We start from the raw sequence: 16,348 nt of genomic DNA, 5'->3' as shown, positions 1-16,348 counted from the left end.
ATTTATTGAACCAATGAGCATTTGTTATGGGGAATAAGAGAGAAAGAAGAAGCAAGGAATATAAGAAAGGGTTATGGAAGAAGGATATGGAGGAGGTTGGTTTTTCGGGTCCAGATCAACAAAAACAGAAGAACTGTAAAAGGCAAGCGTTTGTAATGGATACTGGCTCACAAAATTAATTGCTCTGTCCACCGTTAATGATTCCAGGGTTACTAAATAACTGCTATACCTTTTACAAAATGCAACATAATGTGTCAACCCAGGATGTTCACAATTTCCTCTTCAAACTGTGTTCTGAAATGAGCTACAGTTATTGTTCTAGTCTGGTAACATGACACTCTTCGGATGTCCGTACAAAAAGAAATAACTGTCCAAAAGGTCTGGAAAACAAGGCAGCCAAGCAATGTTAACATTCCTTGAAATTATGTCATCCCCAAATAAACGTTTTACTGATGCCACACACTCACTGGCAACTTGCAAACTAGCTCAATCCTTTTGAAAGCAAGTGCATTAAATTTCAGGATTTGGAAATGTAGAGAGTCATGGAGTAAGAAACAGCTCTAACCTAATGTCACAGTGATAGCAGTGTCTCATTCAGTCTCAAAGGGCCTCTCACCTCATTACATGACACAGCACACCATATGGTAAACTTGGTACTGTGTAATGGATGCTACTGAAGTTGAAAACGGTTTCCTTGACATCAGAAAGGAAGTTTTGCATAACCATTATGTGAAAATGCAGTTTGTTAGATATCTGAAGAGTTTGCTCCATATGTGACTGGAACAACAAGAAGAACTTTTAACTGGTAAAGTGGGAAGTACCCTCTGCCATGCACTTCACAATGGTTTGCAGAGTGTAGATGTATATGGAATTTCATTTTCTGCCTTGTACCTTTAACAAAGGCATTCATGTTCTTGCTGAGTTTGCAACATTTTAACAAACTTACAAATTTTCTATAAGTAAACACTGCCAATAGATTAAGTAACTGATTTCAGAATAAGAGAGTTTTGTATTCAATTTGAGCTCCTATCAAGAATAAGTTATGTACTCGTTTATTGTGATAATCATTCACCTTAAATATAGTATGGCGAACAAAGAATAGCTATATTGTGTTGATTTCTGCACTATCCTTTTTAATATTTTTTCTTTCATAATGAGAACTGAAAGAAAAATCTCAAAAACACTTCTGATGCAGTTGTGGAAAAGAACTATAGCATAATTAAAATTACATTCATGTGTATTTGTCATATGTTGCTATCGTGTTGCCACAATGGTTGTCGGCTGTTGTACGGTTGAGGCTTGCTGAAATAGATACAGGTTGCCCATGCAACCAGACTGTGCTGTACCCTGCTTTAATCAGTGATATGTTAACTGTGCATTTCAGTTGTTAAATGAGACTTGTTACAGCAGCATGAGGTGTTTTGCAATAATTACACAATCCAAGCAACCTGTGATTTTGTTTTGGCACATAAGTGGTGATTAACAGTTCTCCTGTACACTGACAGATTTTATTGTAGGTCATCAGTTTCAGGGCAAGAAGTGTCAACTAATGAGTAATTTCAATCAGACTACACTGAGGTGATAAAGGCACAGGGTAGCAATATGCACGTATACAGATGATAGTAGTATCAATATAATAGAGGGAAACATTCCACGTGGGAAAAATTATATATAAAAACAAAGATGAGGTGACTTACCGAACAAAAGCGCTAGCAGGTCGATAGAGACACAAACATACACAGAAAATTCTAGCTTTCGCAACCAACGGTTGCCTCATCAGGAAAGAGGGAAGGAGAGGGAAAGATGAAAGGATGTGGGTTTTAAGGGAGAGGGTAAGGAGTCATTCCAATCCTGGGAGCGGAAAGACTTACCTTAGGGGGAAAAAAGGACAGGTATACACTCGCACACACACACATATCCATCCACACATACAGACACAAGCAGACATATTTAAAGACCATAGTAGTATCACATACACAAGGTAAAAAAGTTCATTGGTGAAGCTGTCATTTGTATCAGGTGATTCATGTGAAAAGGTTTCTGTTATGTTTATGGCCACATGATGGGAATCAACAGACTTTGAACGCAGAATGGTAGCTGGAGCTAGATGCATGGGACATTCCATATTGAAAATTGTTAGGGAATTCAATATTCTGAGACCCACAGTGTCAAGACAATACCTCCCACCACCATCGACACAGCGGTTGAATGTCCTCACTTAATGACCAAGAGGAGGGGCAATGCATTGAGTTGTCAGTGATAACAGACGAGCAATACTGCATGAAATAACTGCAGAAATCGACTTGGGACATACTTTGAACATATTCATTAGGACAGTACATGGAAATTTGGCATTGAATGAGCTTTGGCAGAAGATCACCAACACCAGTGCCTTTGCTGACAACATGATACCTCTCCTGGGCTTGTGGCAATATCAATTGTGCCCTATATGACTGCAAAACCATGGGCATGTCAGATGAATCCTGATTTCAATTGATAAGAGCTGATGGTAGGGTTTGAGTGTGGTGCAGCCCCCTCGAAGCCATAAACCCAGGTTGTTAACAAGGCACTGTGCAAGCTGGTGGTGACTTCTTAATGGTGTGAGGTGCATTTACATGGAATGGACTGGTTTCTCTGGTGCAACTGAACTGCTCATCGATTGGAAATAGTTATGTTCAGCTACTTGGATACCATTTGCAGCCATTCATGGATTTCATGTTCCCAAACGACAACGGAATTTTTGTGGATGAAAATGCACCACATCATCTGGCCACAATTGTTCACAATTGGTTTGAAGAACATTTTGAACAGTTTGAATGAATGATATAGCCATCCAGATCACCCGACATGTAGCCCAATGAACATTTATGGAACAAAATTGAGATGTCAGTTCATGCACAAAATACTGCACTGGCAACACATTTGCAATTGCAGATGGCTACAGAGGCAGGATTTCTCAATATTTGTGCAGAGGACTTCCAATTAACTGTTGAGGTGCTGCACTACATAGGCAAAAGTAGGTCTTACACAATATTAGACAGTATCCTATGACTTTTGACACCTCAGTCTACAGCAGTCTTTAATCATTGCAAGTGTATTGGTAAGAACTTCATTGTATGGTGAATGACAGTGTATACACTCATTCATTGTTTAAATCTCAGGCTTACAAACAAGTATGCTACCACATGTGTAAATACACCAAACAGCATGCTCCACTGTGTATTATTTTATTAGCTACTTTTTCCTTTATGTCTAGATGTGATTTATTCATTGACAAATCAATTCAGTCAAGTTAGTTAAATAAAGTTATAATGTTATTACCTAATTTTTCTTTTTACAGAATAGGTCCTGCAGCTTAATTTCTTTCATGCAAATAGAACCTTGATATTATGTACTGACTTCTTTTTACAGTAAAGAAAAGGGAAAACCAACCATTGTTGCAAAGAATCGTGTTGTGAAGTTGGGTCAACGCAGAGCAATGAGCAAGACTGACTGTCTGAAGATCAATGATTTATATGGATGTCTCACAAAATCAGCATATCATCGAAGGAAGTACTACACACTTTGTAATTTCATGGGAATATGAAAAAAATTGTGTTGTGTTTTTATATCATAGCATGTTCAGAGTTGTTTCATACTGAAATGCACTTCACAGTTCCAGATTTTTTTCGACTTGTGTGTGTGTGTGTGTGTGTGTGTGTGTGTGTGTGTGTGTGTGTGTGTGTGAGCACGCACACGCCTACTGTAGCTGTCTTTTTGAAAAGTAAGATGTGCCAAATAATTTAATTAAAATACCAGTAAGTGCCAACTGTATTGTATCACGATACATGCAATGAAATAAAATATAATTTTATACAAATAATATGTGACATATTAAAGCACTCAGAAAAGAAAAATTGTGGATAAAGTAGTTTTAGTTACAAAATGTCTATATTCTTTATGTTCTACGGTTTTCACTCTAGAAACAGAATACTACATTTTTGTATACCTGTTCAGAACATAACATTACGTGAGTTGTCTGTTCATCCTGCTACAGCTAATTCTGATCTTCTATACTATACTTATGCAGCATACTAATGAAATCTCAGCATCTGCTGTGGTGCAACAATTGTGTGATTTCACTTAAATATGAATGCGTATTCTTCAGCAGTGCCACAAGCAGCAAGCTATAGTCAGCATTCTAGTCTCCCCTCCTAGTATCCCACAATAAACTTTCATTTTCTTCATCAGCAAGGGCCATGTAAACAACACAAGTAGATATTAAAGATCATACACTAATAAAATGTGGGGAGTACTTCACTGGTGGGCAAGAGGATAGAGTTTTCATCAATCCTAGAGAACAGACACCACAGACTCCAAAAATTGGTTTTAACACCCTACTATGGAAACCCTACAAAGAATGATGGAATGCACATAGTAACTTTCATTTGACATCTGAACCATACTATGAAATGAACTGACTAGTTATCCATAAATGTGATCCACTTTATATTCATTAGGTACAGCAGAAAAACAATAACCTTGACTATCTACACTACAGTAAAGCTAACCACCATCACAAAAATATGCCACTCCAATCATTCGGTAAATTTCAAACAGTACAAATACTCTTTGTGCAAAACCTGTACCGCTTTAATGTTATCAGCTTGTAGACAATAGTATAAATCCTTACCAGATGTCATCATTTAATAAATCAGATATACATAACTTCATTATAAAACGAATAAAATTGTATGCTGTTAATCTTAGCAGAGGATTGACACAACAGTAAATTAGAGTATGTCTGTATAAAGGAAGACTGCTAGAAGATGTTCTCCTTCCTTGTGCATCACCAAAACTAACATTACCATTTCTGGTGTACTCCCATATACAACTTCTGACAACAATAAAGTTCAGTGAATGAAGTCAGAATGGTCAATCGGGCAACACTGGTGACTCACAACGCTCTACCTGCATAGGACCAGTGTTGACAACCTGCCCCCACCGTAGTTCAGTTGAGCATCGTGAGTGTTCTATGTTAGACCTGTTGGACGAAGTGCTTGTTTAGTGCATTGGTTCTGAACTGAGAACAGGACAATGAACAAGCAAAGAATGAATTTAAAGTTTTGTTTTAAGCTTGGAAAGATGCTGAAAGAAATGCATGCAATGCTGGCACATGTTTATGGGGATCAAACACTGTCCATGAGATGTGTGTATGAGTGGTTCACACATTTTCGAGGAGGACGGGAAAGTGTTTATGACAATCCCCATAGCAGATGACTGTCGACTACCGTCAGTGATGAAAACATTGAGAAAGTGAGGACATTAATCATGAAGAACTGTTGGTTAACTGTGCACATGATAGCGGATGAACTGCAGATGAACCGTGAATCTGTGCCACAAATCCTTACCCAAGAGTTAGGAAAGAGGAAAACATGTTATCTTCTTGTGCCACATCACTTGACTGACGATCAGAAACAAGCATTTTTAGAGGCTTTACAGGATTTTGTCGTGGATGTAACACCCAATTTCTTGAACCGTATTGTCACTGAGGATGAAACCTGATGTCTCTGATACGACCCTGAAATGAAACAGCATAGCATGGAATGGCATTCTCTGACATCACCTCATTGGAAAAAGGTCAGAGCCAAAAAATCACACACCAAAACGATGCTCATCACATTTTTTGATAGTCAAGGCATTATCCACAAGGAATTTCTACCTGAGGGAACGACTTTGAATGCTGCACGGTACGTTGAAATTTTGACCCTTTTCATGCAACACAGGATGTGACCCCAGTATATACAACAAGATTCCTGGTTTTTGTTCACACACCCAATATCCTGAAACAGTTCCTGGCTAAAAAGGGGGTGGTGGAACTTGAACATCCACTATACTTGCCGGATCTCAATCCTCCAGACTTCTTCCTATTCCCTTGACTCAAACTCGCTTTTAAAGATTTGACAATATTCCTGACATCCAATGAAATGTGACACAGCTTTTGAACACCATCCCAAAGGAAAACTTCGTGCAAAGTTTCCAGGATGTGTATCGCAGAGCTCAACGATGCATAGTTATGGGAGGACAGTAAGGTAACTGTAGTTCACAGTTCTTCTACATTAATGTTACAGGACTACCTCACCAAACTTTACTGTCAGAGGCTGTATGAACTAAAATCCAACCAGAAAACTTGTACATTCCTGTAACAAGGAAACTAATACTTCCTCGCACAGAGAGCAAAAATTACTAAAACCACAGTAATCATTTCTGAACTCTCCATGAGTCTACACTCATTCACCCTACATCAATATACACCCATGTTCAGAAAAAAACAAAACACTTCAAATGATTAGAGATAGGATGTTCATATTCACAGGACATGTACATTAGTATGTTAGCATTTCAGTCATCTCGATTCAGTATGTGTCCCGTTGTGTTGTAGGCACAAGGTCTTCTGTGGGCCCTGACAACTTGTGCCAAGCTTGATGGCATTGATGCAGATTAGGTGTGACTGTCATCCTGTTGTATAGCCACCCATGCTGCATTCACCTGGTTCCAAAATTCATCTGTGGTGGTTGGCACTGGGTCAAAGCGCTTCACCTGTTGTTTCACCATATCCCACACATTTTTGATTGGTGAGGAGTCTGGCAATCTTGCAGGCCAGGGCAAAAGGCTGACATCCTGTGACACAAGAAGGAATTCCTTCATGTGGAAACAAGTGGTCGTGCATTGTTTTGCTGAAAAATGGCATCTGGGGTGTTGTGCAGAAAGGGTGTGGCTACAGGTCACAGGATGTCATTCACATAGGTCACACTGGTCACAGTACCCTGAACAGGCAACAATTTTGATTTGTGGTTGCACCCAGTAGCATTCCACATCATAAGGCCTTCGGCTGGTACTGTATGTCTAATGTGAGTGCAGTCATTGTGATGACACTCTCCCTGTCTGCAGCAGAGCAAAATGCAGCCATCATTTTCAAACAAACAGAAGCTGGAGTCGTCCAAAAACAGTATCTGATGCCATTCCTGTCCCCAGTGACGTCATTCCATACAGCATTGCCATCAAGTATGTGTCTGTTCATTCATGAAAGGTAAGCGAGAAGTGGACAATGGCGCAATGCTATAATAAACAGCAATGAATTGTCAACCCTGATAGTGTATGATGTGTTACTTACACTGCCTCACTGTTGTTCCAGACTAGAGGAGGATGCAGATGCAGATCTGTCCTGCAATGCTTTCTGGATGAGATGTCGATCTTCTCGGGGGGCAGTCTAGGAGGTGCGACCTGACCCATTTTATTGTGTTCTGTTGCCTTCGATAAACCATTCTGCACACACCTGTTGCATTGCCAAAACATTTGTCCCACACAAGCAGCAATTTCCCATATGGGAATTATGCCAATAATGCCCCCTCTTGCAAACTCGTTGATTTAACGGTACAGTTCGCACATACATCTCCGACGCATGCTGCGTATCTGCTCAAGCCACACTGATCCGTTATCTTCAGTTTATTACAACAATGAGAGCCGTGGGTACATTTTACCGGTAGGTAGTGTTGCGCCGTGATATCAATACTGACATCGAACCCGAAGGGCTTACATGGTTCAAATGGTAATCATTTCTGCAGAACATACTAAGGGGTTCTGTTTTTTTCTGAACATATTAAGGGGTTCTGTTTTCTTCTGAACATGAGTGTACGTCACTATTGGTGCCCACCCTGTAAAAGGGAAAAGAAAATGATTTCTAGATCAGAACTTTTCATGAGCCTTCACACTTCATAATCTATTACAATACAATAGAATTGGTGCTGCATCCTAGCAAAGGCACAAAGGATCTGCAGACCACAACCCATTAAAAACAATGCCCCAGAGCTAGTAAATGCAACAAATGTGGTTATCTGTAACACTTCCTCAAAATATCCTCTCAAATCATTGCATTGGCAAACATTTACTCCATCCAAGTGCACAGCCATGGTTTGAAGATCATGTAGATACTTCAATACCTGCCTACTGAGCTGTGCAGTGGGTAGCACAGTGGACCCATGATCAGGAGGAAAATGGCTCAAATTCACACCGGGCCATCCTGATTTTGGTTTTCTATGATTTCCCTACATTGCTCCAGGCTAATGCAGGGATAGTTCCTTCGAAAGGGCATGAGCGATTTCCTTGCCCATATCCTCTTCAGTCCCATACACATTTTAAAAGTGCAATTGAGTTACATTTGTGTTAATGGTAGTTAACAATGAATGACCCTCAAAAGTTTTTGAAACCATAATGAATTTTTTTATAGATTGTATCTGTTGTGTTCTGCTTCAAACTCGTGAACAAGTGAACAAAAGAAGCAGGTTGTTAAAAGAACATGCAAATATCCTATCACTTCATTGATGCAAAGGACACGTATCTTTTGCTCTCCATTGCTGTGGACATGTGGAATTAATTATGCAATTAAATGACTTGGTATTCAAATACACAAGAGGCAGCCATACATACTGAGCTACATTCAAGTGCAAGTTAGCAGATAATCAGCTCTGTATGTTTATTGTAACTATGACAAGTACATGTCCATTGATGGCGCTCAACTCTCTGTACAGTTAAGATTGAACTAGGCTCAACTGAGTGACAATATGGTGATACTGTCCTATCGAGGTGGAAGTAGAACTTTGATGTGTGGCTGTACTCAAGCTCTCAAGGCGGAATTGTAAACACAACTCATAGACAGAATAGAACTGTTTGCTCATATGTTATGCAGAGATATTTGAAGAGTGTCATGCGGTGGCTGCACCTTATAACTATGAGAGGCGTAGCTTACTGTTTCTTCCTGTGTGGCGCCTGGTCATGCTGCATGTGCATGCTGAATCTCTACATAAAAAACATGACACATATTGTTTATACTTTCTGTAGATTTTAAAGTAAGTCACCCTACAATCTTGGTACAGAAGCTTTCAACACCTGAAAGTAAACAATTCAAAGTATTTAAAAACAATCATTGTAGCAAAATTTTTCAAAATATTGTTGCTTTTTTTATATTATCCCATTATGTTAATGTTACTTGTCCAGTTTAATTTTTTTATGGAATGTGTTAAAATAATTCTTTTCAGTAATAAAGCAAAGGTACACTTTGCATTGCTCACATCATACATCTGCAGCCTCCTGTTCAGCATTTCGACCTGTTCTTATAAACATGGTTCATCATTTCAGGCAAATTAAACGTAATTGCTTGCCATATCTTCATTGGTGGCAGTGAACAGGACATCTTGGTCTTCTTCTTTCTTGGAAAAAATCTTCAGCACTTAGCTCTTGCTCCATAGGATCCATCCATAGACTCGATCTTTGGTGAAAATATGTTAAACTTTCTGCAATATCAATCTTGAACTGATAGAAAGGGGCTCTATGTTTCTTTGCAGTACCATTCTACATTTCAGTCTCCCTGTACTCCAACCATGCAGCAGCAATTGCAAAATCCATAAAGTGAAGAATGACACTGATTGTCCATTTGTGTGTCCAGGCTCTCATGACATATTTTCCCACCATCCCTCGGTTATAGAATCACCCACCACATGAACACCAACAATTTTCTGACATTTGAAATCATTAAGCTCTGACAAAATGCACTCATAACTTCAGAGAACACTTTTCTGACCATGGCTGAAACTTGCAATGTATTGAGGACATTACACAGGTGCTATTCATGGTCAAATACAACAGTGCAACATGAAGGCTTGGCTAGCATCTCCATTAATTTTCAGGCATACAACTCTAATGGTGTTTCCACGTTTTTATCCAACATGTGCATAAATCTGTACACAGTAGTTGTGCCTCCAGTGCTAACAACTTATACATGTGACAGGAGGTGAATGTACAAGGAGTGCTGATGTTGGTTACATAGATTTTGAGATTTTCTTAGTAAATGCTAGTGACTTGGTAACATGAGTACTTTTAGAGCTCCAAGTGGTTTGTAGGATTACTGGTCTTTCCTCCATCTGACTCAGATGGCAGACACAGCAGTTTGTTGGCTTCATGGCAATATTTGTATTGTGTCACTGTGTTTGAAAATGTCTAAGGTGTGCTGTCTGGTGAGGAAATAGAAGGTATTCTCAGGAAAAGTGGTAATGAGAGTGGGTTTTCTCTTCCTTCATTTGAAACTGAGGACACTGTGCCTCTTGACTCTCGTGCTTCAACATCTCAGGGCCCGGAAAGCTGCTTTGCTCATTGCATACCTTCACCTTCCTGTAGTATGGGCTGACGGTGATAATGAAGATGGAGATGACATGCCCCAGTGAAGGAGGACATGTTTGTGGCTAGATTTCACTGGTACAGGAAGGAGCTGAATCCCAGCATTAATCATTTTGGTACAGCAGATTCCAGAAACCCTGGTACATCACAAGTTTTTCTCACATTGTTCACAGAGAAATTGGTCCCAATTATAGTAGATGTGGCAAATAGTTCAGAGTACTGGTACTTCTCTGTATGAGAAATGCTGGGGTTGGGTTGTATGGTGAAGGAGACCAGACAGCGAGGTCATCGGTCTCGTCGGATTAGGGAAGGAAGTCGGCCGTGCCCTTTCAGAGGAACCATCCTGGCATTTGCCTGGAGTGATTTAGGGAAATCACAGAAAACCTGAATCAGGATGGCCAGACGCGGTATTGAACCGTCGTCCTCCCGAATGCGAGTCCAGTGTCTGACAACTGCGCCACCTCGCTCGGTGAGAAATGCTGTTTGAAGGCATAGAAAGAAATGTGTATAACAGAAACATATTGGTTCCTGTCAGTAACTCTTCTTGCATCAAGAAGTAAAAAACTGAATGGTTCTGAATACTGGTTCAATGTTCCTCTCCTCAAAACACCATTTATTAGTGACATATTGTCCCGTGACAGATATTTACTGTTCTTACAAATGCTGCATTTTTGCAACAACAGTGTACCTGCTCTATTTTATAGCGCGTATAAAATAAAATCAGTTGTTTCATACAGGAAAATGAAGTTCAGAATGGCACTCCTCCATTTCAGAATTCTATATTGACGAAATTCTTCTATTATTCAAGGGACACTTGACTTTCAGACAGTACATTCCATCTAAATGACGTCATTTCGGTATAAAAATATTTGTTCTCTTTGATTGTGAAATGTGATGTATACTTGACATTTTAATTTATACTGGTGCAAAGTGTGGCATAATAGTCAGTGTAGACCATTGGAACCATATTTGGGAAGAGGCACATACTATATGTGGATACTTGGTACCCAAGTTTATCTCTCTTCCACTGGTTGTGTGAAAAGGAACTATTGCAGTAGATATAGTGTGCATGAACAGGAAAGGTATAACAAAACCTGAAGCCGATGCAGAGAGGGGAGAGATGAAATTTACAGCAGACAGTATGATGGCTTTGAAGTGATATAACAGAAGAAAGTATGTATGTTTACGAATGCCATACAGTTGGAATAAAATCAGCGGGAAAATGGAGACTAATACCTAAATATTTTGACCAAAAGCGTGCTGGGTTACAGCGAGACTTGGGTGCAGTGGACAAACGAGTCATGCTAATGTTCGCAAGACACTGAAATAGCACAAAAAACACGTTTTCAGTCCTCAGGTATGTATCTGTCTCTAATTTCGTCTCAGGCTAATTCGTGAGATTTTGGAGACGTACCATCAAGAAAGGAGAGCATCAGGTCGATCAGACGAGGAAAATCCGTGCCATAGTTGAATCGTGAACATCATAGCACGGGACTGTAAGCAGGTGCATAGTATGACAAAAGAGAGAGAGGAATCTCGATACTGCTGTAAACAGTGTGGTATGTTACTGTGTGCTGCACCGTGTTTGGAATGATGCCGGATTTCTGAAATGTGCTTCTTTGAATGTTACGTGGTTTCAGGAAGCTTAACAATACAGAATATTCAAAGTACATCTTATTTTAAGAACTTATTGGCGAGAACGAATACAGAAAAGCCCACGGTGATTAGTGCTATAGTAGCAGATGCTGCATTGCTCAGCGCCATATCATGCCAGCAAGGCGGATTCGCGAGGACTTGCTGCAGACGTGACGTCATTTTGACGTCACACGCAATATCGACAATCGATGCGGCAGGTAGCATATTCATTTACTCGGCCCACGCACGGCGGGCACTGCTGAGTGCTGCTTGCAGCGGTCAGACGGCACACGCAGTGTTTTGGCGCTCTCAGCAACGAAAGGGTTATTAAGTAACGGACGTTTTTGCGCGTTAATTTCCCGGTACTTCGCGACTTACACGGCGAACCCGACGACTGGCGAAATTATTTGCGAATGAACATGGAGACGTATGAATATCAGCTGCCGCTCGTAACTCCTCACATAACACTTAAAAATACACGGTTATTCTAAATGATGGACTCATTTCCAAAACTTCGTATTTATTCAAGTACAAATCGAAAATGAACAAGCTTTATACCAATGAAAAGAGGAAGTTTCAAAGTATTTTTTCATAATGTCTAATATCAAGTCAAAAAATTTAATAATTTGTAATTATTTAATAATTAGAAATGTGATAAATGTTGAATGTGGCCACCATTGGCTGCACGGCAAACATCGACGCAGTAGCCGAACTCGTCTCACACACCTGTAAGCGCATCTGCTGTTACTGAGTGTACGGAAGCTGTGATCCGGTTCCATAGATTGTTCAGAGTGGTTGGTAGAGGCAGGACGTAAACAGCTTCCTTCACATAACCCCATAAGAAATAGTCGGAGGGTGTGAGGTCAGGAGATCTCGATGGTCAAAAGTGCAGAGCCAGGTCCTCAAGTCCCCTGCGACCGATCCAGCACTGAGGAATGGAGTCATTCAAAAAGCTTTGTGCATCACGGTGCCAATGTGCCGGAACTCCATCCCTTTGGAAAATGAAGTCCTGGGAATCTTCCATAACTTGAGGGAACAGCCATTGTTCCAACATGTCCAAGTACGTGTTTCCCGTTACAGTTCTTTCCACAAAGAAAAATGGTCCATAAACCTTTGTACACGATACTGCACAGAACATGTTGACCTTCGGTGAGTCTCTTTTGTGTTGCAATGGTGAATGTGGATTTTCCAAACCCCTTATACGAACATTGTGTCTGTTGACTTTTCCACTAAGGTGGAACGTCGTTTCATCACCAAAAATTACACACTGTCGAAATGCGTCATCCTCCATCTTTGCTAGCACATAACCACAAAATGCAAGACACTTCTCTTTGTCATTGGGTTTGAGAGCTTGCACGAGTTGCAATCGGTAGCTCTTGCACAGCAAACGCCGTCTCAGAACTTCCCATACACTTGGTAGGGGTATTCCAAGTTCTCAACTGGGTCTATTGGTAGACGTACTGCACTGCACGCTTGGATCCATCGGACATCATCCTCTGACACACGCAGTCTGTCTCTGCTTTTTCCTTTGCACACACTCCCAGTCTGTTTAAAGGGATTAAACCAAAGGCTAATGCTTTTAAGAGTTGTTGGCTGAATACCGAATTTGGTACGAAATGTCCACTGCACTGCAATTTGCGACTCAGTTTTTGCGAACTCAAGAATGTTGAAAACCTTGTGCTCCACAGTCGGCATCTCACTCAAAACTGACAGTGAAACAGAATGATGGCCTTACTGCCATGCGATTTCTACCGGCCGCTTCTGAAACCATCACTGCCCGCCCGCCGCCGCCCACCAAAAACTTTGAAACTTCCTCATTTCATTGGTATAAAGATTGTTCATTTTGGATTTGTACTTGAATACATACGAATTTTTGAAAATGGGTCCATCATTTAGAATAACCCTGTGCTTGTGTGAGGTGAGTATTTTTACATGAACGGCTGATAGTGGCATTGCGATTCCTGGCAATAGGAAGAAGGAAAAAGAATTTGGAATTTTCAATCCTGATGTCCAGACGAGCACTGAACAAGATAATCTTAACACTTGCGAAGTTACGCTGACTTAAAAAATACCGGAACAACAAAAAATAATTAATCTAGATTAATGAAATTTGGGGAATGCATTTGTCTACACAGCATATTTACAGGGTGTTTCAAAAATGACCGGTATATTTGAAACGGCAATAAAAACTAAACGAGCAGCGATAGAAATACACCGTTTGTTGCAATATGCTTGGGACAACAGTACATTTTCAGGCGGACAAACTTTCGAAACTACAGTAGTTACAATTTTCAACAACAGATGGCGCTGCAAGTGATGTGAAAGATATAGAAGACAACGCAGTCTGTGGGTGCGCCATTCTGTACGTCGTCTTTCTGCTGTAAGCGTGTGCTGTTCACAACGTGCAAGTGTGCTGTAGACAACATGGTTTATTCCTTAGAACAGAGGATTTTTCTGTGTTGGAGTTCCATCGCCTAGAACACAGTGTTGTTGCAACAAGACGAAGTTGTCAACGGAGGTTTAATGTAACCAAAGGACCAAAAAGCGATACAATAAAGGATCTGTTTGAAAAATTTCAACGGACTGGGAACGTGATGGATGAACGTGCTGGAAAGGTAGGGCGACCGCGTACGTCAACCACAGAGGGCAACGCGCAGCTAGTGCAGCAGGTGATCCAACAGCGGCCTCGGGTTTCCGTTCGCCGTGTTGCAGCTGCGGTCCAAATGACGCCAACGTCCACGTATCGTCTCATGCGCCAGAGTTTACACCTCTATCCATACAAAATTCAAACGCGGCAACCCCTCAGCGCCGCTACCATTGCTGCACAAGAGACATTCGCTAACGATATAGTGCACAGGATTGATGACGGCGATATGCATGTGGGCAGCATTTGGTTTACTGACGAAGCTTATTTTTACCTGGACGGCTTCGTCAATAAACAGAAATGGCGCATATGGGGAACCGAAAAGCCCCATGTTGCAGTCCCATCGTCCCTGCATCCTCAAAAAGTACTGGTCTGGGCCGCCATTTCTTCCAAAGGAATCATTGTCCCATTTTTCAGATCCGAAACGATTACTGCATCACGCTATCTGGACATTCTTCGTGAATTTGTGGCGGTACAAACTGCCTTAGACGACACTGCGAACACCTCGTGGTTTATGCAAGATGGTGCCCGGCCACATCGCATGGCCGACGTCTTTAATTTCCTGAATGAATATTTCGATGATCGTGTGATTGCTTTGGGGTATCCGAAACATACAGGAGGCGGCGTGGATTGGCCTCCCTATTCGCCAGACATGAACCCCTGTGACTTCTTTCTGTGGGGACACTTGAAAGACCAGGTGTACCGCCAGAATCCAGAAACAATTGAACAGCTGAAGCAGTACATCTCATCTGCATGTGAAGCCATTCCGCCAGACACGTTGTCAAAGGTTTCAGCTAATTTCATTCAGAGACTACGCCATATTATTGCTACGCATGGTGGATATGTGGAAAATATCATACTATAGAGTTTCCCAGACCGCAGCGCCATCTGTTGTTGAAAATTGTAACTACTGTAATTTCGAAAGTTTGTCTGCCTGAAAATGTACTGTTGTCCCAAGCATATTGCAACAAACGGTGTATTTCTATCGCTGCTCGTTTAGTTTTTATTGCCGTTTCAAATATACCGGTCATTTTTGAAACACCCTGTAAGTGGTTAATAGTGCAATATCACAGTTTAATGTAAGCATGAGAAAAAGCCATTGCAGATGTAAAATACTGGTACATAGATAACCAATCTAGCCGCCTGAATTTTGAAACATGCATGCATTGTGCTGGACAGGTGCCAGATGTCAGTAGTTTGTGGGATGGAGTTCCATGCCTGTCGCCTGGCCTGAAAGATGGGGGGTTGGAGGAGGGGTTGGTAAGGGGAGTAAAAGTCTCTCAAGCACTCAGATCACCAATAGTGCTATTATAACAGAAATTTTGTAGCACATAATAAATAAAGGAACATTACCACAGCACCAGCATAATCAATCTAGCTCTTCCTTTCAATTTAAATTTTGTAAGTCATACAAGCCAATTGCATACAAAGCTGTTTCCCATTTAATCTTGAATTCACTATTTTTTCTTTAGACATTGTGTACCAAAACCGCCTTATGATAGAGTCAAAATGCACTTTCTTATTGTTAAAAGGCCCACCAACAAAATTCCCTAACAATGTACATGGCAACATTCGGAGATAACGCATCCCAGTTCCATCACAAGGTGATTTTACACGAAAAATGTGTATACAGAGAATATTTTTCGTTCAAGAGTAAGTACAAAATGAAGTATTTGTTTCCATAAATTTGCCCTGGGAGAATTGTAAAAGTAAAGAAATGAAATGACATGAATGGTTATGTTCTTTCATTCATCTGTAGATGAGCCAACTTCCGCGGAACCTCTTGTCACTCAATGTGACATTATTTCTTGGTCAAAGAGGCTTGGACTTCAGGGGCTTAGCTCAGAAAATTAGAGATCC

General features: G+C 40.7%; 1 protein-coding gene across 1 annotated transcript in view; it reads left to right on the top strand.

Annotated features, from left to right (window-relative positions):
• The window catches only part of LOC126474772 (uncharacterized), a 225,256-nt gene that overhangs the window by 103,716 nt on the left and 105,192 nt on the right, over window positions 1-16,348 (top strand). The window contains exon 8 of the mRNA XM_050102247.1: window positions 3,412-3,581. Coding sequence (XP_049958204.1) covers window positions 3,412-3,581 — 170 coding nt within the window. The remainder of the gene's footprint in view (window positions 1-3,411; window positions 3,582-16,348) is intronic.

This window comes from Schistocerca serialis, chromosome 4 (genome assembly GCF_023864345.2).
Source record: "Schistocerca serialis cubense isolate TAMUIC-IGC-003099 chromosome 4, iqSchSeri2.2, whole genome shotgun sequence".
In the NCBI taxonomy this organism is placed as follows: domain Eukaryota; kingdom Metazoa; phylum Arthropoda; class Insecta; order Orthoptera; family Acrididae; genus Schistocerca; species Schistocerca serialis.
The sequence above is the reverse complement of the archived record's forward strand: the minus strand, read 5'-3'. Positions and strand labels throughout refer to the sequence as shown.